At 44.9% G+C, this 23,507-nt stretch overlaps 1 protein-coding gene across 1 annotated transcript in view; it reads left to right on the forward strand.

The window, feature by feature from the left end:
- Positions 1 to 23,507, forward strand: part of NELFA (negative elongation factor complex member A) — a 1,417,687-nt gene that overhangs the window by 1,006,984 nt on the left and 387,196 nt on the right. The window contains exon 9 of the mRNA XM_044062292.1: positions 2,237 to 2,508. Coding sequence (XP_043918227.1) covers positions 2,237 to 2,508 — 272 coding nt within the window. The remainder of the gene's footprint in view (positions 1 to 2,236; positions 2,509 to 23,507) is intronic.

The raw sequence follows: 23,507 nt of genomic DNA on the forward strand, positions 1-23,507 counted from the left end.
TTTAGTTAGTACTCATTTGTATTGTAATATGTATATTTAAGGATTTATTAATTTGTGTAATGCCTGCATGTGAAGCAGCATTTTGAAGAAAATGTTTTTCTCCAAAATGTTGAGTCTCTTTGCCATTGGAAAGATGCCACTGACAAATTTCCCTGTAATGCAAATGGAATTGTGCTGTTGCAGTATCTCTGTTGATCTGTATTTAAATCCTTAAAGGTAGAATGGCAGTCTTAGGTGTGTTTTATACCTAGCATCCATATACAGATACAGTTTTATGAAAGATTTACAAGGAACTGACAAAAGGGGCTGACGTGTAGCTTGTTATGCCTAACTGCCAAATGTATATTTTAAAGGCATTGTGTTATACTGCTTCTTTTACGAGTAGGCATATGACTTCTGCTCAGGATATACATAGGTATGTGACTTATAGGGCCATTTTAAGCCTATCCAATTTCCCTTTTTGTATGCAAAATAACCTGTTCCATTTGGTTATAAATTGGCTTTACCTATCCCATGGTAGATAAATTATATATTACCCTTAATGAGAATAACTGTGATCATACCATAGATAACTTGAGGGGACCCATGCACAGGATAAAGCAGTTAGGAGCTGCCTCTGTCCATTAGTAGTACAGGGGGCAGTCCTGAAGTAAATTTTCTGATTCCCATGTAAATTACATTTGAATATGGACAGGGATGAACTTTGTTTCATGTGGATGGAGGAGTCTGTTCCATAATTCTGTTAGAGTAAGAAATGCAGTACATATCTAAAATATATCTATACTAAATTGTTATTATGTCTGACATAGAAAATGCATTATTCTTCATAAAAGGAAACTTTATCACTGTAAAGATGCTACAATCAAAACTCTTTGTAATGCTTTTTACAGTGTGTGTGTGTGTGTGTGTGTTACAGACAAATTCATCATTGACCTGCGTCTTGAAGGGTAGATTGACAATATATTTTGTACCGGAATGTCCATGTATCATTGCTTGCAAGATTCATTAATAACTGTCATTGGATGTAGATATTTTCTGTTTTACACAGACCATTATCTCATAGGAACAGTCTGTCTTGTTGCATTCTTTTTGATTTCCATTAAGAGTGTGCATAGCACTAGTCTTTGTGAAGGCTAGCGCTGTTAACTCATAGTGTGTTGTGTAATTATCCAGGTGTTTAGGTGTCTTGTCTTGAAATGTTTTTTTTAAGAAATGTGGAAGCTGTGTAGATATAGTGACACTTAAAGGTAAGGTCAGAATTGCCTTTCATTAGTAAAATGCAACATTAGCAAAATATTCAGTTTTAAAATAAATGCAGCCAACAGTTTTTATATTGTGTGATTTTGCCCAAATGTCAATAAGTGATTCTGTTCAGAGGAACAAATTCATAAATATGTACTTCTGTTGTGATTACAGGTCTATAAAGAGTATATATTTCAGTATGAGTGTGATATGTTTATTCTTTTTAAGTGCGACATAACATTAAAAAAATGAGTTTCTTTAAAATTTGAAATGCAGTTGCCCTTTTGCTTTTGAAAGTAGGAGCACAGCCTAAGGAAATTTTTATAACTAATTGCCACAGTATCTTTACTTGAACATATTGTAAGAATATATCAAACCATTTTGGGGACACATCTCTTTACACACAGGGAACAGAAGTAGTCAAAAACAGTAACCTGTGAACAGCCTTCTTTAAACTAACAAGTAGTAAAGTAGTTTAAATATGTTTTATATTCAAGTATTGACATGTTAACCGCTTAGAAAATCGCTTAAGTCTCATTCTTTAGATGAGATGTTAAACCAAGGCCCCATCTGCTTGAGTTGGTGGTTGTTCAGGTGGATGTTAAGATCTCACTGCACTTTTCAAAAGAGAAGGTAAAGATTCCCAGAGGCCGAGCTAAATTTCCCAGTGTCAGTATGAATACCACCTTGGGTCTACCCTGAAAATAGGCCAATGGGCTAGGGGAATTAACCCTGTCAAAAAGGTGTAAAATAAAAAAAATATATATTTTGATATGCATTTAACTTGTTTATAATGGCTCTTTGCTTCCTTGTTATAATTGGCCAATATGTTGAAGAGCATCAAAGGCCTAGTTCATTTTTATTTTATTGTAGTCGGATTTTCTGAAATGCAGTCATTGCAGCATCAGTAGTTCATCATGCCTTCTGTTTTCAACCCTGCTTGTTTTTGCATTAAATTGTAAATTTATGTCAATGTTTTGTGCTTTATTTTTAGTTATACCTGCTGGAGTTGTAAGAGATGCATTGCAGACCAGTAGACAGCCAGAAGAACCTACAACGCCAAACGCTTCTCTTCCTGCAGCATTTAAGCAGAGAACACAAATGTACAACAGTAATGCAAACTCAACTGCAGCCACTGCGCCACTGACCCCTGCAACTCCACCAGTCATTTCACCTCCAGCACAGGCACCACAGGTAGCACAACAAATGCAACAGCAGCCACAGTCAGTACAGCAGCAACAACCAAAAAAGGCTCTCTCTCTCACAGTAAGTAACTTTTGTTTACTTGAAAAGTCTCAACCCCAACCAGTGCATTACAATCTACTTTCAGGGCTTGGGAGGTAGTATGGCTGTTTTTGTATTTGGCAACATTACGGGCTAGTCATCCTACCTTTTTTGTAAGGTTTCATTTTATTGCATTATTTCAATGTGTAACAAAAGCAAAAAAAAAAGTAGAAAAAAGTCCACCAAGAAGACAAAACTGTATAAGGAAAACTTTCACTATATATAACTGGAAATAAAAGAACCAAACTATACAATTTTTAGAGTGTTTGGAAAATAAAGTAACACATTTTTGTAGTACATTAATTGAGTGCAACATAAAATCCCGGTCCAAATTAGTATAGGTCCATAATAACTTGATGTAAATTTATTCAGGATGCTTTCCAGTCATTACATTATTTTTTTAAACACCTTTTTTAATTTTATATAGTACACATTCAATTATAAATGAGAAAACAGTGTATTACAAAGATTTTTGTGTCTTTCTTGCAGTATACATATATAGTAACACTTATTAAATTTACCATTACATAGATTGCTCAAGTCCTGGCTTCCCTGAAATTTCACACCTTATCCTGAAAATGATTTTGTATGAATTGTTCTCATATATTACATTTATTTTTATGCACCTTCTCTTTTTTAAAAAGTCCCACTTCCAGTTATTGTATATCTGTTACAATGTTCGATAATTCTGTGATTTCCATTTTCTAGTAATTGCTTTTTTTGTCAGCCACCAGGATTAAACTTAACAGGACATTACTATGTCCAGGCAAGTCAATTTCTGTATCCCATCCCAAAAGAAACATTTCTTTAGTTAGAATAATTTGCTTCTCCAACATTTCTGACAGAGTACCCTGTAGGAAACTTCTAAAATGTATAAACTAATTTCGTTCCCAAGTACCCATCTGTTTCCCATCACACCTCCAGCAATTGCTGCCTACCTGAGGAAAAATTCTGTGTGTATAAAAGTATCTATACAAACAAAATTGCTTAAGCCTTCTACATTTTGCTACATACTTTGGAGCCATACAAACATCCTCCTATTGTTTCATTATATATTGCCATTCCATTCTCATTCCCTAGTCTTTAATAACTTCTGTTGGATTCTTATAGTTACTTTATAGACACTTCAAATCACCCCTTTTAATCACATTTTCTATTCTAGACTCGGCTATAAACTCGACCAGAGCTGGTGTTTTATTTAACACTCCCCTATTCTTGCTTATACTCTATCAATCCCAGGTATGGAAGGCAGTTTCCCTACCTGTAAACCAGACTTGTGCCTGGCCTCATACCTCTCTGACCTTTCCCTCCATAGTAGTTTGCTCCCCATAGCTTGTTTCCTTTGCTAATTTTCTCCAGTAAATTGCCTATTTTCCATGCTTCTACCTGTAGTCATTCATATTGCTAAAGTCTCCTTTCTCCATTCCTATGTTGGCTTGGCTCTTAAAATATTTTAGTTGCTTTGTAAGTATAATAATCTGATGATGTCAGTTTTCATTTTATCCTCACATATGGGTTCGGATCCAATTCTTGGGATCTGATTCAGCCACTGTAATTGCTTATGGCAACCAAAAAGCTCTCGAGCTTCCTACCCTACCCACAATGCTTCTCACCAGTCACTTCAGATCTTGTTTGCTGTTTTGCAATGACATGGTCCTTCCAGTTAGCCCTCGGGCAGTTAAGTAGAAATTTCATTCTTTCTTTTTTTTTTTTTTTTTTTTGCCAGACCTTTTCTCGACTAAATGCAGAACCCAGAATCTAAATAACTAAATGTCTTGTTTATCCCTTTTCACTAGTTATTTCCCTTTTCCATGTTGTACTGAGGTACTTCTTAACTACTATTGTTAGTAGTCCCTTCTCCCTACTTTTTTGTGATTGCCTCTCCTTTCTTTTTTCCTGTACTGTGGTACGTCTTAACTACTATTGTTAGTAGTCCCTTTTTCCTTTATATATACTTAGCCTTTCTCTTAAAAAAAAAATAGTTCTTATTCTTTGATTGTTGTCTGGTAGTACAGATGTTCTTCATGTTTCACTGTTGCAGTCATTACATTTGGGTAATCTGCTGGCAGGTTGCCTTCAGTTGGCCTGATTAACAAAGTCTTGGGTCCTGCGTCGGTTGCTGCCCCTTCTTCCATGACGTCAGGTTGTCAGGGGTATAAAACATGCAGTCAACGCCATTACATCAGTTTTTCTTGCCGTGTAGTGCTCGAAGTAGAAGCATTTCTCAAGTGCCGGTCGGCCGACTCCTGAGATTTTCGTGTTTGAGTTTCAGATCCGAAGTCTTCAATAAAGCTAACTACCCCGTTGGGGAAACTTTTTTTTTGCTTCTGACCGATGTCAGAAAAAGTTAATAATTGTATTTCTTGTGAAAAGCAAATACCTCATAAGGATTCTCATTCTTAGTGTATTCCTTGCCTAGGCCCTGATCACAATGTTACTGGTTGTCGGTTTTGTGCTAGATTTAACCAACACACTGTTAAGCGTTGGTATGATTTTGCTTTAAACTTTTTTGGACGCCGGTTTAATTATCCTGAAATGTCGTTGGATAACCATCCGACTACCAGAGTTTACAAAAAAACACAAAGAGAAGGATAGGGAGAAACAACCAAGGCCCAAAACCGACAAAGCTTCTTCTAAGCCATCGCCGGTTCTCAGTGAGGCGCTTTCACAGCCCCTGACGTGTGCTACTTTAGAGTTGCAGGCCGCTACCGATTCCCACGTGGAGTCGGCCATGCCGCTGGATACTCAAGGTATTGGAACCTCGGACGCTAATCCCTCAGATGGGTCCGGAGCCGCTGAGCAGGTACTGGCTTCTGAGGGTGTATTCAGACCTAAACATCTTTACATTAAAACGACTTCAGCTTTAAAGGCAAAGACTAAAGCACCTTCTAAAGCAAAGAAACAAACTCAAGAGCCACCTGGACAGGCCTCCATGCCCAAAAAAACAGATGCTCAAAATGGCCGAAGACTTGATTACCTTGATCAGGGGTTCCCATCCCCCTCCAGATAAGATGCCTAGGCAAGACACTGACTATGAATCTTCAGATCAGATTTCTATTTCTTCTGATTCCTCTTCTGATCAGGAGTATTCTCTTCCCCCCATGAGGATTCTGATGCTGAAGAAATCTGTACCTTCAGCATCTCCTCCTGACGACTATTCCTTTGGGGAAACCTTGCATACCATGAGGGAGCATTTCCACTGGGAGAGCCAAGATTTTTCCGAATCTAAAAAGAGGCTCTGGGATTTTCTTTTACTACCTCAGCAGGCCTCTAGCCAATTCCACCTGTGTTAGACATTGTAGATTATGTGTTTTCGGAGTCTAGTATGACCCCTGACTCCTTAGCCCCAGCCCCTGTTAAGCCTGACAGATATTACAGGGTTCCTGACTCACACAAATTTCTTTTTAAAAACCCTGCTGCTAACCCAAAAACTATTTCACAGGGTCCAAAGGGAGTTGAGGCTTCCACTGCAAAAAACCCAACCCACTCTGACAGATTCAAGGGCACTGTATAGATGGGGAAAAAAGTTTACACATCTGAAACTTTGGCTATAAGGGCATTAAACTGTCAATTTCATATGCTTAAGTATCAGCAACATGTCATGAGATTGCTTAAACAGAAAATGTTGTTAAATTCTGAATGTGCAGAAAACTAGGAAATGCAGGATTTATTGTATGCAGCAGAACAAGTTGGAAAACATACTTTGCAATGTGGTTTTGATTCTTTGGAGGCCTCCTGCATGGCCGCAGTTACAGGTTCTGTAATTAGGAGGCATGCTTGGTTAAAGGAACAACAACTGCCTGATCATGTTAAAGTTAAATTACTAGATGCATCTTTACAGTATGATACTTTGTTTGGTGTTAAGGCAGAAGAGGTGTTAAAGAAAATAGAGGACAAAGCTAAATCTATGCAGACTGTCAAAGATTTTTTTTACAAGTACAGCCACCTAGGTTTAGTAGACACTGGCCTACAAAATATTGGTCCTTTCCTGTGTCAGACAGCCCTCAAAAGGGCAGATCCCAGGCACAAGGTTCTTCTAGGCCCAAGCTATGGGGTGCTTCTACCTCCAAAGCTAGAGAAGATAGATCGCAAACATACAGAAAATAGCCCCAATGACTTCCCCCTGCCTGCACCAAGCACTTATCTTCTGGCAGCACCCTTAGGGGGAAAATTAGCACTTTGTTCAAAATTGGCACATCATAACCCAGGACAAGTGGGTTCTAAACATAGTGTCACAAGGCTGCAAGTTTCATTTCCATACTCTGCCAAAGGCAAACGGCTGGCCAGATCTGCCAAAAAATCAATGAGCAGAGGCACAAAAACAAGTCTCATCCCTCATGGACATGGGGGCAATTCAGCAAGTACCAGAGCAAGAGGAGGGACAAGGATTTTACTCAAGACTGTTCTTGGTACCCAGAACAGACAAGGCCTGGAGGCCGATACTGGACCTATCTATTCTGAACACTTTCCTGGATATTCCAAAATTCAAAATGTTGACTTTGCAGCAGCTTCTGCCCATGCTGGGCAAAAATGCTTGGCTTGTGACTTTAGACCTAAAAGAGGCATACCTGCATGTTCCAATCAGACAGTCATGCAGAAGATACCTAAGATTCAAGGCTGGTTCAATGCATTACCAATTCTCTGCACTGTCCTTTGGCTTATCTACTGTGCCCAGGGTCTTTAGAAAGTGCCTGGCACCAGTAATTGCATTCTGCAGACAAAGAGGAATACAAATATATCCTTACTTGGACGACTGTCTCATTCAAGCAGAGAACAAGGACATTCTTCTTCAACATCTGGCGTCTGTGAAAAGACTTCTAACATGCCTAGGGTACACCGTCAGCAAAAAGAAATCAAAACTAGTACCCTCACAAGAGATAACATTCCTGGGTGCAAGCTTGAATACAACTGCCCAGATGGCTTGTCTCACGCCAGACAAACCAAGACAACTGACTACCTATTTCAAAATGTTGGCAGCAAAGGCCCAGTTATCTGCAAGAAAAATTCTGCAGGCTTTGGGCTTCATGGCATCCTGCATCCTACTAATTCCATATGCAAGACTGCATGTAAGGAAACTTCATTGGTACCTAAAAAGTGTTTGGAGTCAGCATTGCCACAGCCTGGAAACAGTCAATCTGAAGTAGTTAACTTCATTTGGTCTGCAACCTGTGGGTATCGGATCCGTCCTCTGATCCGAGCCGGCAGCTTTACCTAGCTAAAAGATCCGAGCTCCTAGCTCCTCCCCTACCCATAATCCCCTGCTACACATCCCCCATCCTTGGATCTAGTTTGCCACGGCTTATAGCAGCTTCTAGAGACGAGCTCTTAGGCGTGGGTGAGAGTTTTCCAGTTTTAAAAAAATACCTTTAAAATCGTTTTTTCTATAATTTCTTTGGTGTGTGTGTGTTGTTTAGCCCCCTTTATCGGCTAATATATTTAGAGACTTTTTGTTGTGGTAATTTTACTTCAGATTTACTTCAATTCCCTCCCCCTAGTGCTTGAGTGTGTGGTGTGATGGCTGAAGGGCCTAAAGCCATTTTTTTCTAAATGCACTGAGTGTGGTCATAAGCTGTCCCCAGCCGATGGCCACACTCAGTGCGTTATTTGCCTGGGGGTGGCCCATTTATCCACCATCTGCCAGGTTTTTGCAGCTTTCAACCCCCAGGCTATCAGGGATAGGAGGAACAAGCTAATCCTGGCAGGATTGTTGCCTCCGGATTCTTCTTCCTCCTCTCCCTCTAAGGCACCAGTCACTGCTGCGGCTCCCGTGCCTTCCAATCCCCCTCCCTTGTTGGGGACTCAAACTCCCTCTGCTTCTCAGGGTGAGGGGGACTCTTCTTCCTCTTCAAAAGAAAAAAGGCGAGACAAGGACCGGCACAGGCATAAAAGGCGGGCTGAGTCTCATCCCTCAGCCCTGCCAGCGAAGGTAGCTAGTCCCGCTAAGAGGAACTCTGGTTCTCCTCATTCTCTGCTCCGTTCTCCTTGCTTTTCCCCAGAGCCGGAGGAGAAGTACCGGTCTCCCACGAGGTCCTCGAGGCGGCCCTCCAGGCCCGCCTCTATGACCTCCTCCAGATCCACCAGAAGCTTGACCGACGCTGATTTCGACCAGATGATACGTCGTTTCCTGCAGGCTGAAATGCACATGGGGGGTGCTCCAGCCTCCCCCCCCCCTCCGGGGAGGAGCTCGGACCCTTTCTTTACCCCGATCGCTCCTTCTCCGACCGGGTTTAGGGTTTCGGAGTCTTCGGATCCGTGCCGTTTCGGACCCGGGGAACTGTCGGCGCCGATGGTCTTGATTACTTCGCCGACTATGCCCTCGAGCGTGTCGGATCCTAGCTCTCGAGGCCGAGAGCCGAGCATCGGATCCGTGGGGGGAACTGTCTCTTCAGCGCCATTTAGGTCGGAGCACACTTCCCCCTCTGGTCCGACCGCTTTGGTGCCGATCCCTGCATCGGAGCCGAAGGGGCTGCTGTCAGAGCCTGGGGAGAGCGGTTCACCCTCGGCATTTGATGTAGTGGAGAGGGTGCTGTCGACGACTTCCAGATCCCCGGTCCGGGCTGCGGATCCATCCGTCACCCCTGCGCATTTGGGCCGGTCTTCTGTCATCCGGCCATAGGGACAGCCTGCATCGGCACTCCAGTTGGTTCCCTTAGAGGAACAAGACCCCGTGGGTGAGCCCTCCTCGGATAGCCCCACCGAGGAGGTTCCTCACAAATGGAAGTGCAGAAAGAGGCACCTGGACTCCCCTGAGTCCCTCACAGAGGACACAGACTTGGAGGAAAGGGAAGGTTCCCCAAGGTCACCCCCTGATGTTGCGAATCAAAGGAGGGTGGTCTGCCCAAAAACCTTCCTCGGACAAGTCTGTGTTCCTGGAGGCGTTTGATGCAGGCCTGTCTACTTCTTGGGTGCCCCCCCGGCTGACCCCCCTGGTGGACTTAATTACCACCAGGGCTTGGAAGGAGCCGGACACCGTGGAGCCAATTCCCAGAAGACCAGACAAGATACTTAGTCCCCCTTCTGATAGGCTGGCATGGTCTAAAGGTTCTCCAGTGGATGCCATGGTGGTGGTGGCTGCCGCCAAGGAGGAGCTAGCGCAGGAGAGTTCCTTGGTCCACCCTCCAGATAAAAGAATCTCGGATGTTGGACCACATTGGAAAGCAGATGTTTGCTTCAGCTACCTTCTCTATAAGGGGGCTGAACTATATGGCACACATCATCAGACTCCAACGAGACTTGATTAAGGAATACGCTGGAGCCCCCCCGGAGTCCATGGTGGCCGAGGAAAAACGCACCTTCTCGGCTCGCATGGCCACTCTGAAATCTATTACTAACACATCTATGCGGCTACTCTCCCATGCCACGGAGGGAGCGGCTAGAGCCAGCGGAGCAGGCATCGCTCTGTGGCACCATGCCTGGCTCCACCTTTGCGATTTTGCGGAACCCTTCAAGGCATCCTTCGCGAACGCGCCCTTTGATGGTTCTCCGCTCTTTGGCAAGACCGTCCGCGGCACGCTGGTCCAAAGCGAGAAAGACGGGAAGATGCTGTCTGCCGTTGGGATCCGCTTCTCTAATCCCCAATGGTCCTTCTCGAGGAACCAGAGGGGACAAAAGAAGATGTGGTTCCGGAAATCACAGCAGTCCCATCCCGCTTCGGACCCCTCGTCCTTCAGAGGCAGAGGAGGACAAGGTGGACGCCAGCCCAGAGGCAGAGGGGGGACGAGGAATCTCTGGTCTCTAGAACCTTTCTCAAAGAGGCCCGTGCAACAGCCTTGAGGGCTTACCCGACTGTCCCTCTCTGGAGGCAGTCGGGGGACGTCTGTCGGAGCACCTCCAAACTTGGGAGTCCATTACTACGGATCGGTGGGTGCTCCGAATTATATCCAGAGGTTATTCCATTCCCTTTCTGAGTCTTCCCCCTCCTATGAAACGCCTCCCCTATGTCCCACCCGATCAAAGGGAGGCGGCAGCTTCAGAAATTTCGAAGCTATTCGAAAAAAGAGCCATCCAGCATGTCCCCCCCAGGCCAGTCCGGATTGGGAAATTACTCCAGGTTCTTTTTAGTGCCAAAAAAGATGGGGGACTTGAGGCCTATCCTAGACCTCTCATCTCTAAACATGTTCATTCCCAAAGAGAAATTCCGGATGGTCACTCTGCAATCTATTCTCCCCTTCCTACGGGAGAACGACTGGATGTGCTCCATAGACCTCAAGGATGCGTACTACCACATTCTAATGGACAGATGATCCAGGAGGTTCCTCTGCTTTTAGTTGGGAGCCAGTCACTATCAGTTCATGGCTCTTCTGTTCAGCCTCACCTCAGCCCCCAGGATGTTCACCAAAGTCATGGCAGTGGTCGCAGCCCACCTGAGACTTCAGGGCATTCGGGTCTTTCCGTACCTGGATGACTGGCTCCTCACCGCCTCCACCAGGCATCAGCTCTGCTCTGCCAGGGATTATACCCTAGCTCTTACTCAGCGTATGGGTATTACTGTAAACCTTCAAAAATCATTCCTTCATCCTGTGCAGGTTCTGGAATTTATAGGGGCCAAGATAGATACATGCCACTCCAAGGCCTTTCTAACAACAGACAGGTTGCGCAGCTTGTCTCTTCATGTTTTGGCAATTCTCCAGTCCCCAGCCCCACCTGCGGAATTAGTATTGAGAGCTTTGGGCTCCATGGTGGCAGCCATCGGTCTGTCGCCCTTTGCGCAACTGTGCATAAGAATTCTTCAGTGGACTCTTCAGGTCCAACGGTCACTTTTACTGCACCCCTTGAACGCCCCGATTCCCTTGAGCAGGGTTTGCAAGGACTCCCTTCTCTGGTGGCTTCACTCCCAGGAGCTGCGAGAGGGGAGACCGTTTGTCATGCCTCAGCCCCAAGCCACGTTGACCACGGACGTTTCTCGCTTCGGGTGTGGGGGCATGCTATGGGCAGAACCGTCAAAGGCACGTGGACTCCCTCAGAGACCGTTCTGCATATCAGTGTTCTGGAGATGAGGGTGGTGCTTCTGGCATTGCAAGCCCTACAAGACATTCTTCCTCCGGGAACTGTTGCAATTCAGACAGACAGCATGGCTGTAGTCTGGTACATCAACAAACAGGGAGGAACCAGATCTTATCCCCTTTGCCGAGAGGCTATGAGAGTTTGGGAATGGGCGATCTCCACCAGCCGCTTTCTAGTAGCAACGCACATTCCGGGCCGGACCAACATCCTAGCGGACAAGCTAAGTCGCTTGATCCTCACACTGTACGAGTGGTCTCTAAACCCGTTAGTAGCAAAACAAATCTTCCTCAAATGGGGTCTTCCTTGCTGCGATATTTTTCTTTTCCGTCAAACACAAAGTGCAGCAAATTTTTCGCTCTAATTCCCCCAATAGGGGAGAGCCCCAGAGACGCTCTGGTTCATGCTTGGCCCCCCGGTCTCCTTTATGCTTATCCCCCATTTCCACTCATGACGAAGTTCCTGCAGAAAGCCCATGTTGGGGAGCAAAATAATCCTCATAGCCCCATTCTGGCCTCGCCAGATCTGGTTCCCTTACCTGCGGTCTCACAGTGTAGTTCCTCCTTGGATCTTAGATCCCATTCCATATCTAATTTCTCATCATGCGGGATTACAACCCCCAAAACCTGGGCGACCTCAAGCTCACGGCTTGGCTGATCCAGTTCCGCTGATAGCAAGGACTCCCGGTATCTCTTCACCAGTGAAAGCTATTCTGGTAGCAGCACACAAACCATCTACCAGAAAAATCTACAGTAGTAAATGGAAACGTTTTTCCATCTGGGCCAAAGACAGGGGATTAGACCCCTTTACTGTCCCTATTCCGACGATTCTTGATTTTCTATCCCATATCTTTCATCAGGGAGCCAGTGCATCTACGGTTAAAGTACAGTTGGCAGCCATCTCTCATTTTCATGTTGGGATGATGTAGGATCACTGGCTTCCACCAGGATTTGCAAAACTTTTTTAAAAGGCACCTTTCTGTTAAAACCACCAGTTAAGTCTACGGTCCCTCCATGGGACTTAACATTGGTCCTACAGGCTTTGACGGGCCCTCCTTTCGAACCGGCTGCTTCTGCTCAGTTAAAATTTTTATCTTGGAAAACAGCCTTCCTGATTGCAATAACTTCAGCCAGGAGAGTGTCTGAGCTTCAAGCCCTCTGTATAAAACCCCCTTACCAAATATTTCATAAGGACAGAGTTTCTCTCAGGACTAATCCTTCCTTCCTCCCTAAAGTAGCCTCTAAGTCGAATATTAATCATTTTATTAATTTGCCAGTGTTTTTCCCCAATTACCAGAACAAAGGGGAATACACATTACACAAATTGGATGTACATAGACAACTGCGTTTTTATTTGCACAGGACAGCAACCAACTGCAAATCTGATCAATTGTTTGTGTCCTTTGCCAAGTCTTCTTTAGGTAAACCTATTACCAAAGTTACATTAGCCAACTGGATTTCACAGTGCATCATTCAGGCCTATTTAGCTAAAAACAAACCGGTACCTTTGGGAATCCATGCTCATTCAACCCGATCCATAGCTACCTCTGCAGCGTTCTGGTGTAGAGTCCCTATAGACGACATATGTTCAGCAGCTACTTGGTCCTCCTCTCATACATTCATTTCCCATTATAAATTGAATATGATATCCAGGAGTAGGGCTTCCTTTGGCTTCGCTGTGCTCCGGAATATTCTTCCTTGAGGGCCGCCCAAGGTTTCTAGGTAGCTGGGGACTCTGTCCCACAGTTTGCCGACCAAATGAAGTTAACTACTTCAGATAAAGAAGTTATGTACTCACCATAATGTTCCATCTGAGTAGGTAACTTCATTTGTCTGCAACCGACCCCCCCCTCCATTCCCCGTAACCAGTTTCGTGCTTCTTAACCATGGGATAGGATTGCTCATTCTGTTAGGCAGTAGGTTACTGGCCTCTTTCGAAGGTCTTGTGGAGTCTTTATAGGCAAACTCAATCTGAGGATGGGGGATGTGTAGCAGGGGATTATGGGTAGGGGGAGGAGCTAGGAGCTCGGATCTTTTAGCTAGGTAAAACTGCCGGCTCGGATCCGAGGACGGATCCGATACCCACAGGTTGCAGACAAATGGAACGTTATGGTGGGTACATAACTTCTTTTTACTCTCATTCCCTGCCTGCAGCAGGAGTTTCGATGGTCGGCAAAGGCTTGTCACTAGAACAAGGGACAGCCATTCACATTACCTCCAGCCAGGCAGACACTAACAACAGATGCATCAGACTATGCCTGGGGAGCCCACATGGCAGGAAGATGCATTCAGGGCACGCGGTCCTCAAACCAAATGCAGCTGCATATCAATCAAAAAGAAATGTTATATGATCAAAATGCCCTGACATCCTTCAAGGACCTACTTCATCCAGGACAATTACTGATAGACAGACAACGCCATGGTCATGTGGTACATAAACAAGCAGGGGGCACACATTCTTACCCCCCTTTGCAGACTAGCCATGACCTTGACTTACCAAGTACATCTGCAGGCACAATTCCTGCCAGGAAAGTAAAATACTCTGGCAGACGAACTAAGCAGAAACCTCATGGATCCCCACGAGTGGAAGCTGGATCCACAAGTCTTCAGCATGATAACAAGGAAATGGGGATGCCCGGACATAGATCTATTTGCCTCCCCCCTCAATTACCAACTAAAAAGATTCTGCACAAGGACTTATCACAGACAAGCATGGAAAGTGGACGCCCTATCTTTCAGCTGGAAAAACCTATCACTATATGCCTTTCCTCCACTGCCTCTCTTCCCCAAGGTGCTCCAAAAGGTCAGACAGGAGAAGCCAGAGATGATACTGATTGCCCCAGACTGGCCACGCCAGTACTGGTATACAGTACTAAGAAACTTATCTCTATATCCAGCTTGGACCTTACCTCAAATACCTCGACTATTGTCCCAGCAAAACAATCAGATCATGCACAGCCAACTCGGGACATTAAACTTGGCAGCATGGTGGATAATATAGTCATACAAAAAACACCTCTCGGTAAAGCTGTGATGGATGTCATTCTGGAAGCCAGAAGGCCTAGTACTAGAAGGTGTTATGCTGCAAAATGGAAGAGATTCTGTGCCTGGAACCAGGCACAAGGAACCGATACAGCGGTACCAAATATTCCTCAGATTTTGCAATACTTAACTGAGATGCTGGACAAAGGCCTATCTTTTTCGTCAATTAAAATTCATGCCTCTGCCATTTCAGCTCATTACAGTACAGAGCCACCACTTTTTTCTCACCCTTTATTAAGGCAGTACCTCAGAGGAGCCAAAATTTAAGGCCCCCAAGGAGACTACCAATACCTGCATGGGACCTCAACTATGTCTTGGAAAAGCTCACCCTGCCTCCTCTTGAGCCAGCTGCTACTGCTATGAAGTTTCTATCTTGGAAAACAGCTCTGCTCTTATGAATTACTTCTGCAAGACGTGTTTCAGAGCTACACGCACTCATGGCTGAGGAACCTTTCATCATTTTTCATCCAGACAGGGTCTCCCTGAGGACAAACCCAACATTTATGCCTAAAGTAGTGTCCAGTGTGGCTCTAAACCAAGCCAACCATCTGCCAACCTTCTACCCAAATCCACAGAACAAGGAGGAGAGAATTCTGCATTCTTTGGACTTACATAGACAACTTAGATTCTACTTGGGCAGAACCAAAGCTTTCAGGAAGACAGAGCAATTACTAGTGGCATATGCTGCAGGATCACAAGGAAAGCCTCTCTCAAATCAGACTATTTCTAAGTGGTTAGGCCACTGTGTTCGTTTCTGCTACTTACACCATGGCAAGCCAGTGCCTAAGGGCATTAAGCCTCATTCCACCAGAGCTGCAGCCACCTCAGCAGCCTTTCTCAGGGGAGTACCAACCAGAGACATTTTAGAGGCGGCTACTTGGAGCTCAGTGCACACCTTTACAAAGCACTATCATCTGCCACTCTACTCTAAATCCAGGGCAGACTTTGCCATTGCAGTTCTGCAGGGCCTCATAGCCGCTCCTACTGCTGTCTAGTTCCAGCCTCCCAACCATAGCTTTGGGACTCTACCCAAATGTAATGACTGCAACAGTGAAACATGAAGAACATAGTACAGTTGTGTACACTTACCATAAATGTAGATGTTAGAGTGTATTCACTGTTGCAGTCCAGGTCTACATTTATGGTAAGTGTACACAACTGTACTTTTCCTCTCCTGGGAAATAAAACCACCCATGAGAGGCATCCCTTTCCCTCCCAAAAACCAGCAGGATCTCCTTGCACAGGTTTTGACCGACCTTCTGAAGCTGGTACCATGGAAACAGTCCCCTCAGGGCAGGAAGAAAAAGGTTTCTAATCCTGTCTCTTCCTGATTCCCCCAAAAAAGACGGCCCATGGAGACCCATCTTAGACCTCTTCTCCTTAAATCTTTACCTACAGGTGCCTACTTTCAAAATGCTGTCACTTCCAACTCTGCTTCCACTCGTCCCAACCAAGGCCTTCATGTCCATCTTGGACCTAACAGAGGCCTACTTACACATACCCATCAGACCTTCCCAGAGAAGATTTCTGCTTTTCTCTGGGCCCTCTTCTCATTTCCAATTTCTTGCTTTGCCCTTGGTTTGTCCACTGCCCCCCGAGTGTTCACAAAATGCCTGGCCCCAGCCATTGTCTGTTGCAGAACACAGGGAATTCAGATTTACCCCTATCTAGATGACATCTTGATACTGGCAGAGTGCAAAGATACCTTTTTAAATCATATCTAGGGTTCACCCTCAACCTTCCAAAGTCTTCCTTGAACCCAAAACAAGACAAGATTTTCCTGGGTTGCAGAATCCAAACGATCAAAATTAAGGCTTTTCTTCCACAAGACAAGGTCCAGTCCCTGACCTCCCACTTCAAAGTGTTGCTACAGACACAGGTAATAACTGCAAGGCATTTCCTATGAATCCTGGGCATAATGGCAGCCACCATGCCTATGCTCCACTGTCCAGAATGCATATGCGCAAGCTAAAGTGGTACCTGAAAAACATTTGGTCCCAGCACCAGAATCACCTGAAGCAAGTAATCCCCCTCCTTCCCTGTTTAAAGAAAGAGATCAGCTGGTGGATCCAACAAGTCCAGTTAAACCTGGGGCTTCCACTCCAGCCCACCCCCCTAACCCAGGTAATGCGTACAGATGCCTCACATTCAGGGTGGGGAGCCACAGTGGCATCTTACAGGGTTCAAGCAACCTGGCACCCTTCCTTGAGGGCCAAACACATCAATGTGAGGGAAATGACAGCAGTCTTCATAGCTCTAAAAAACTTTACCCCTCTGCTTCTACCAGGAGTTCTTCAAATAGTAACAGACAACACCACTGTAATGTTGTACCTCAACAAACAGGGAGGGACAAAGGCATATCAGCTGTGCAGACTAACCCTGCTGATATGGGATCTAGTCTCTCGCTACAACTTGTCCCCTGCAGGCAACCTACCTTCCCTCACGAGACAACAAGCAAGCAGGTCTTCCTCTCCACAACATGAATGGATGCTGAACAGGACTGTCTTCTTAGACATTGTCCACCGGTGGGGCACTTCTCAAGTAGACCTGTTCACCTCCCCCCAGAAAAGGCAGCTGTAGACCTTCTGCTCAAAGACCTGCTTCCCTCTAGCCTAGAGGGTAGACGCTTTCAAAATCTCCTGGGAGGGGGAAGTTTCTTTAATGCCCCCCCTTCCCACTGATTCAGAAAGTCCTCTTGAAAATCAGAATAGGCAAACCGAAAATCTTGTTAGTGACTCCCTACTGGCAATGACAGCACTGGTTCCCCTACTTCACAATCTAGCCAAGGGCAATCACTACAGGTTACCCTACAAGGTGGACCTTCTGGCACAAGAAAGTGGAACTCTCATCTACCCACAATTGCAGATGTTGTCCCTGGCACTGTGAGTGATGAACTTTTGATCCCATTCCGACACCACTACTCAGAGGACGTGTTTTCAGTCCTGAGGGAGGCCAGGAAACCTACAACAAGAAAATCATACCTAGCTAAATGGGAAAGATTTACTAATTGGTGTCTAGACAAGGGAAGGGACCCTTACATTGCTGACCCCCCCCCCCCAGTTCTTACTTCTGTGTGTCAACTGATAAAAAGTGGACTTTCCTATTCTTCAGTGAAAGTACACCTTTCCGCAGTATCAGCCTGCTTGCCAGTAGACCCTCCCTTGCTAGCCAGGCTCAATCTTAAACTCGTCCTTAAAGGAGTGTTACACATTAAACCTCCAAAAAAGCCTATCCCTCCACCCTGGGACCTTAACTTCATCCTGGAAAAGCTTACCCAACACCCATTCGAACCTGCTGGGACAGCGTCCCTTCAGATGTGTACATGAAAAGCAGTTCTTCTAGTGGCTATAACCTCAGCCAGAAGGGTTTCAGAGCTACAAGCCTTAATGGCTTGCCTCCCCATACTACGTTCCACAAAGACAGGGTAACCCTGAGAACTAACCCCTCCTTTATGCCCAAGGTGGTCAACAATTTGTCATTAAACCAGTCTTATCCACCTTCTTTCCCTCTCCCACCAGTGAAGGAGAGAGGATACTTCTCTCCCTGGATGTTCACAGACAACTAAGATTTTACCTGGACAAAACAAAATCCATTAGGAAATTAAAACAACTCTTTGTTTCCTTCCATCCCAGAGCATTGGGCAAGGCAGTCTGCAAACAAACCATCACATGTTGGATCAGGAAAGCCATCCGTCTTTTCTACTGTCACCATGGAAAAAATCCCCCAGTGGGAGTAAAAGCCCATTCCACTAGGGCAATGGCTGCCTCCAAGGCTTTCCTAAAAGGTCTGGACACGTCTTCCATTATGGAAGCAGCCACATGGTCTACTATCCACACTTTCACCAAACACTACAAGTTAGACCAGGTCTCCAGAGCACATGCAGGATTCGCCAGGGCAATCGTACAGGGCTTTGTAAAATAATCTTCTGCATCCACCACCCTTTCATCCAACTAAACTGTGGCACTCTCCCACAACAAGAATACTGCAACATAGGAATCGAAGGACATAGAATAGTTGTGTAAAATCTTACCATAACCATAGATGCTCTTCGTGTTTCACTGTTGCAATCATTACATTTGGGTAATCTGCTGGCAGGTTGCCTCAGTCGGCCTGAATTCCAAAGTCTTGGGTCCTGCGTCAGTTGCTGTCTTCTCTTCCATGACGTCAGATCGTCAGGCGTATAAAACATGCAGCCGACACCATTTTCTTTGTCTTTCTTGCCGCGCGGTGCCTGAAGAAAACAAAATCCATTAGGAAATTAAAACAACTCTTTGTTTCCTTCCATCCCAGAGCATTGGGCAAGGCAATCTCCAAACAAACCATCACATTTCGCAAGTGCCGGTCAGCCGACTACTGAAATATTTGAGTTTGAGTTTCAGAACCGAAGTCTTCACTAAAGCTAAGTACCCCGTTGGGGAAACGTTTTTCTTGCTTTTTACCGATGTCAGAAAAAGTTAATAATTTTATTACTTGTGGGAAGCAAATACCTCATAAGGATTTCCATTTATACTGTATTCCTTGCCTAGGCCTTGATCACAATGTGCCTGGCTGTCAGTTTTGTGCTAGATTTAACCAACGCACTATTAAGCGTCGGTATATTTTTGCATCAAAGTATTTTGGAAACAGATTTAACTACCCAGAGATGTCGGATAGCAATCCGACTACCAGAGTACATAAAAAAACGCAAAGAAAAGGACAGAGAAAGGCAGTCGAGATACAAAACCGACGAAGCTTCTCTTAAGCCAGTCGCCGGTACTCCGGTGCCTTCGCAGCCCCTGATACCCGCTACCTTCGAGTTGCAGGCCTCTACCGACACCCATGTGGAGTCCGGCATGCCACAAGATACTCAAGGTATTGGACCGACTGATGCATCTCCCTCGGATGGGTCCGGAGCCGCTGAGCAGGCACTGGCTTCTGAGGGTGTATTCAGACCTCAACATTTGTACATCAAACCAAAGACAGCTGCAAAACCAAAGACAAAAGTAACTTCTAAAACTAAAAAACTGATGCATGAGCCATGTGCACAGGCCTCTATGCCTAACAAACAGATGATCAAAATGGCTAAAGACCTTATTACCTTAATCAGGGGAACCCATCCCCCCCAGATAAGAGGCCTAGGCAAGACACTGATTATGAATCTTCAGAGTAGGTTTCTATTTCTTCTGATTCCCCTTCTGATCAGGAATTATCTATACCTCCCTGTGAGGATTCTGATGCTGAGGAGTCTATTCCATCTGCATCTCCTCGTGAGGATTAGTCATTTGGAGAAACCTTGCATACTTTGAGAGAACATTTTCACTGGGAGAGTCAAGACTTCTCAGAATCAAAAAGAGGCTCAGGGATTTCCTTCTTCTCCCTCAGCACAAGCCTTTAGCCATTCCCCCTGTTTTAGACATTGTGGATGATGTGTTTTCGGAGTCAAGCTTGACCCCTGACACTTTACCTCCGGCTCCCAATAAGCTTGACAGATATTATAGGGTCCCTGACTCACATAAATTCTTATTTAGAAACCCTGCTGCTGATCCTGAAACTATTTCACAGGGTCCAAAGGGAGTTAAGGCCTCAACAGCAAAAAATCCTATCCCCTCTGACAGAGATTCAAGGGCACTGGACAGATGGGGAAAAAAGGTTTATACATCTGCAACCTTGGCAATCAGGGCCTTAAACTGTCAATTTCATATGCTTAAGTACCAACAATATGTTATGGGATTGCTGAAACAGAAAATGATGTTGATTTCAGAATGTGCAGAAAATAAAGAATTGCAAGAATTATTGCATGCAGCTGAACAAGTTGGAAAGCATACTTTGCAATGTGGTTCTGATTCTTTAGAGGCCTCCTGCAGGGCCACAGTTACTGGATCTGTGATTAGGAGGCATGCCTGGTTAAAGGAACAAAATTTGCCTGATCATGTTAAAGCTAAATTGCTAGATGCACCTTTACAGCATGATCCTCTGTTTGGTATTAAGGCAGAAGTGGTTTTAAAGAAAATGGAAGACAAAGCTAAGTCTATGCAAACTGTTAAAGACTTCTTACAAGTGCAGCCACCAAGATTCACTAGACAATGGCCTACAAAAAATTGGTCCTTTCCTGCGTCAGACAGAGCTCAAAGGGGCAAAGCCAGATGCCCTAAGGGTTCCAGATACCAGGCGCAAGATTCATACAGGTCAAAGCAATGGGGCGCATCCACCTCCAAATCTGGAGGAGATAAAGCGCAAACCTACAGAAAGCAATCCCAATGACTTCCCTCTGCATACACCAAGCACTTATCTTTTGGCAGCACCCATAGGGGGAAAATTAGCACTTTTTGCTCAAAATTGGCAGTTAACCCAGGACAAGTGGGTACTAAACATCGTATCACAGGGATACAGATTCCATTTCCACACACTGCCAATGGCAAATGATTGGCCAGATCTGCCAAAAAATCAATGGGCAGAGGCACAGAAACAGGTTATGGATATGGGGGCCATTCAGTCAGTACCAGAACAGGAAAAAGGACAATGTTTTTACTCAAGACTGTTCTTGGTACCCAGAAAGGACAAGGCATGGCGGCCAATACTGGATTTATCGATTCTGAACACACACCTGGACATTCCAAATTTCAAACTGCTGACTTTGCAGCAGCTTCTGCCCATGCTGGGCAAAAATGCTTGGCTGGTGACGTTAAACCTAAAAGAGGCATACCTGCATAGTCGTGCTGAAGATACCTCAGATTCAAGGCTGGCTTAATACATTACCAATTCTCTGCACTGCCCTTTGGCTTATATACTGCGCCCAGGGTCTTTACAAAGTGCCTGGCACTAGTAATTGCATTTTGCAGACAAAGTAGTATACAAATATATCCTTACTTGGACGACTGTCTCATTCAAGCAGAGAACAAGGACACTCTTCTTCGACATCTGGCGTTTGTGAAAAGGCTTCTAACATGCCTAGGGTACCCAATAAACGAAAAGAAATCACAACTGGTACCCTCTCAAAAGATAGCATTCTTTGGTGCAAGCTTGAATACAGCTGCCCAGATGGCTTACCTCACGCCAGACAAACAAAGGCAACTGACTACTTACTTCAAACTGATGGCAACAAAAACCCAGTCTTCTGCAAGACAAATTCTGCAGGCTCTGGGCTTCATGGCATCCTGCATCCTACTAATTCCATATGCAAGATTGCATATGAGGATACTTCAATGGTACCTAAAAAGTTTATGGAGTCAACATTACCAAAAAAAACAAATCCCAACAGTAACCAAGAAAAAAACGGCAGTTTTCTGTAGAATGTCACCAAGCACAATAGATTCCACCACAGTTAAAAACGAAGTGCAGAACACAGTTTATAACCTCAACATTCTTACAGTCTGTAAACAATGATTCCTCTTATTCCCTGCCTGCAAAAGGAGTTTCTATGGTGGGCAAAGGCCTGTCACCATAACATGGGACGGCCCTTCACTCTACCCCCTGCCAGCCAAACCTTAACAACAGACTCATCAGATTATGCCTGGGGGGCCCATATGGCAGGAAGATGCATTCAGGGCATATGGGCACCAAAACAAATGCATCTACATATCAACCAAAAAGAGATGCTAGCTGTTCAAAATGCCCTAATAGCCTTCAAGGACTTACTTCATCCAGGACAACTACTGATAATAACGGACAACACCACAGTCATGTGGTATATAAACAAGCAATGGGGCACACACTCATACCCCCCTTTGCAGATTAGCCATGGCACTGTGGGACACAGCTTTGACCTACCAAATATATCTTCAAGCTCAATTCCTGCCAGGAAAACAAAACACTCTGGAAGACGATTTAAACAGAAACCTTATGGAGCCTCACGAGTGGAAACTAAATCCACAAGTCTTCAGAACAATAACAGAGAAATGGGGGAGCCCAGACATAGATCTGTTTGCCTCTCCTCAAAATTATCAATTGAAAAGATTCTGCACAAGGACTTATCACAGACAAGCATGGAATGTGGACGCCCTATCCTTCAGTTGGAAAACCCTGTCAGTTTACACTTTTCCGCCTCTTCCTCTTCTACCCAAGGTCCTCCTAAAAGTCAGACAAGAAAAGCCAAAGATGATATTAATTGCCCCGGACTGGCCCCGCCAATACTGGTACCCAATCCTAAGGAACTTCTCTCAATACCTCACTTGGACCTTGCCTCAAAGACCACAACTACTGTCCCAGCAAAACAATCAGATCCTGCGCAATCAACTACAGACTCTGAACTGGCAGCATGGCTAATCATGTAATCATACAAACTACACATGTCAGTAAAGCTGTGATGGATGTCATTTTGGAAGCCAGAAAGCCTAGTACTAGAAAATCTTATGCCGACAAATGGAAGAGATTCTTTGCTTGGAATCAAGCACAAGGAACTGATACAGCAGAACCACATATTCCTTAGATATTACAATACTGAGATGCTTGATAAAGGCCTATCTTTCTCGTCAATCAAAATCCATACCTTTGCCATTTCGGCTCATTACAATACTGAGCCACCACTCTCTTCTCATCCTTTACTAAAGCAGTATCTTAGAGGAGCCAAAAATTTAAGGCCTCCTAGAAGATCACCATTACCTGCATGGGGACCTCAATTATGTGTTGGAAAAGCTCACCCTGCCTCCATTTGAACCAGCTGCGGTGGTGCTGCGGTAGCGTTATCACCTCACAGTAAGATGTTGTCCTGTTCGATTCTCAGCTAAAGCGTCGTCTTTGTGGAGACATGCATGAATGGGCGTACCTTTGTTGAAGGTTGTGCGTCAAGCCTGGCAAGTCGGAACGTAAAAATCTACTGCCAATCATTAGCGGACCAGAGTTCCGCTGTGGCGACCCCTAACCGGGAAAAGCCGAAGGATACAACGTGATGGTAGACAGCTCTGCTACAAGCAATTACTTCAGCAAGAAGAGTTTCAGAGCTACAGGCCCTCATGGCTGTAGAGC

The sequence above is a fragment of the Protopterus annectens genome, chromosome 2.part1 (assembly GCF_019279795.1).
Source record: "Protopterus annectens isolate FY-2018-M chromosome 2.part1, PAN1.0, whole genome shotgun sequence".
NCBI lineage: Eukaryota > Metazoa > Chordata > Ceratodontiformes > Protopteridae > Protopterus > Protopterus annectens.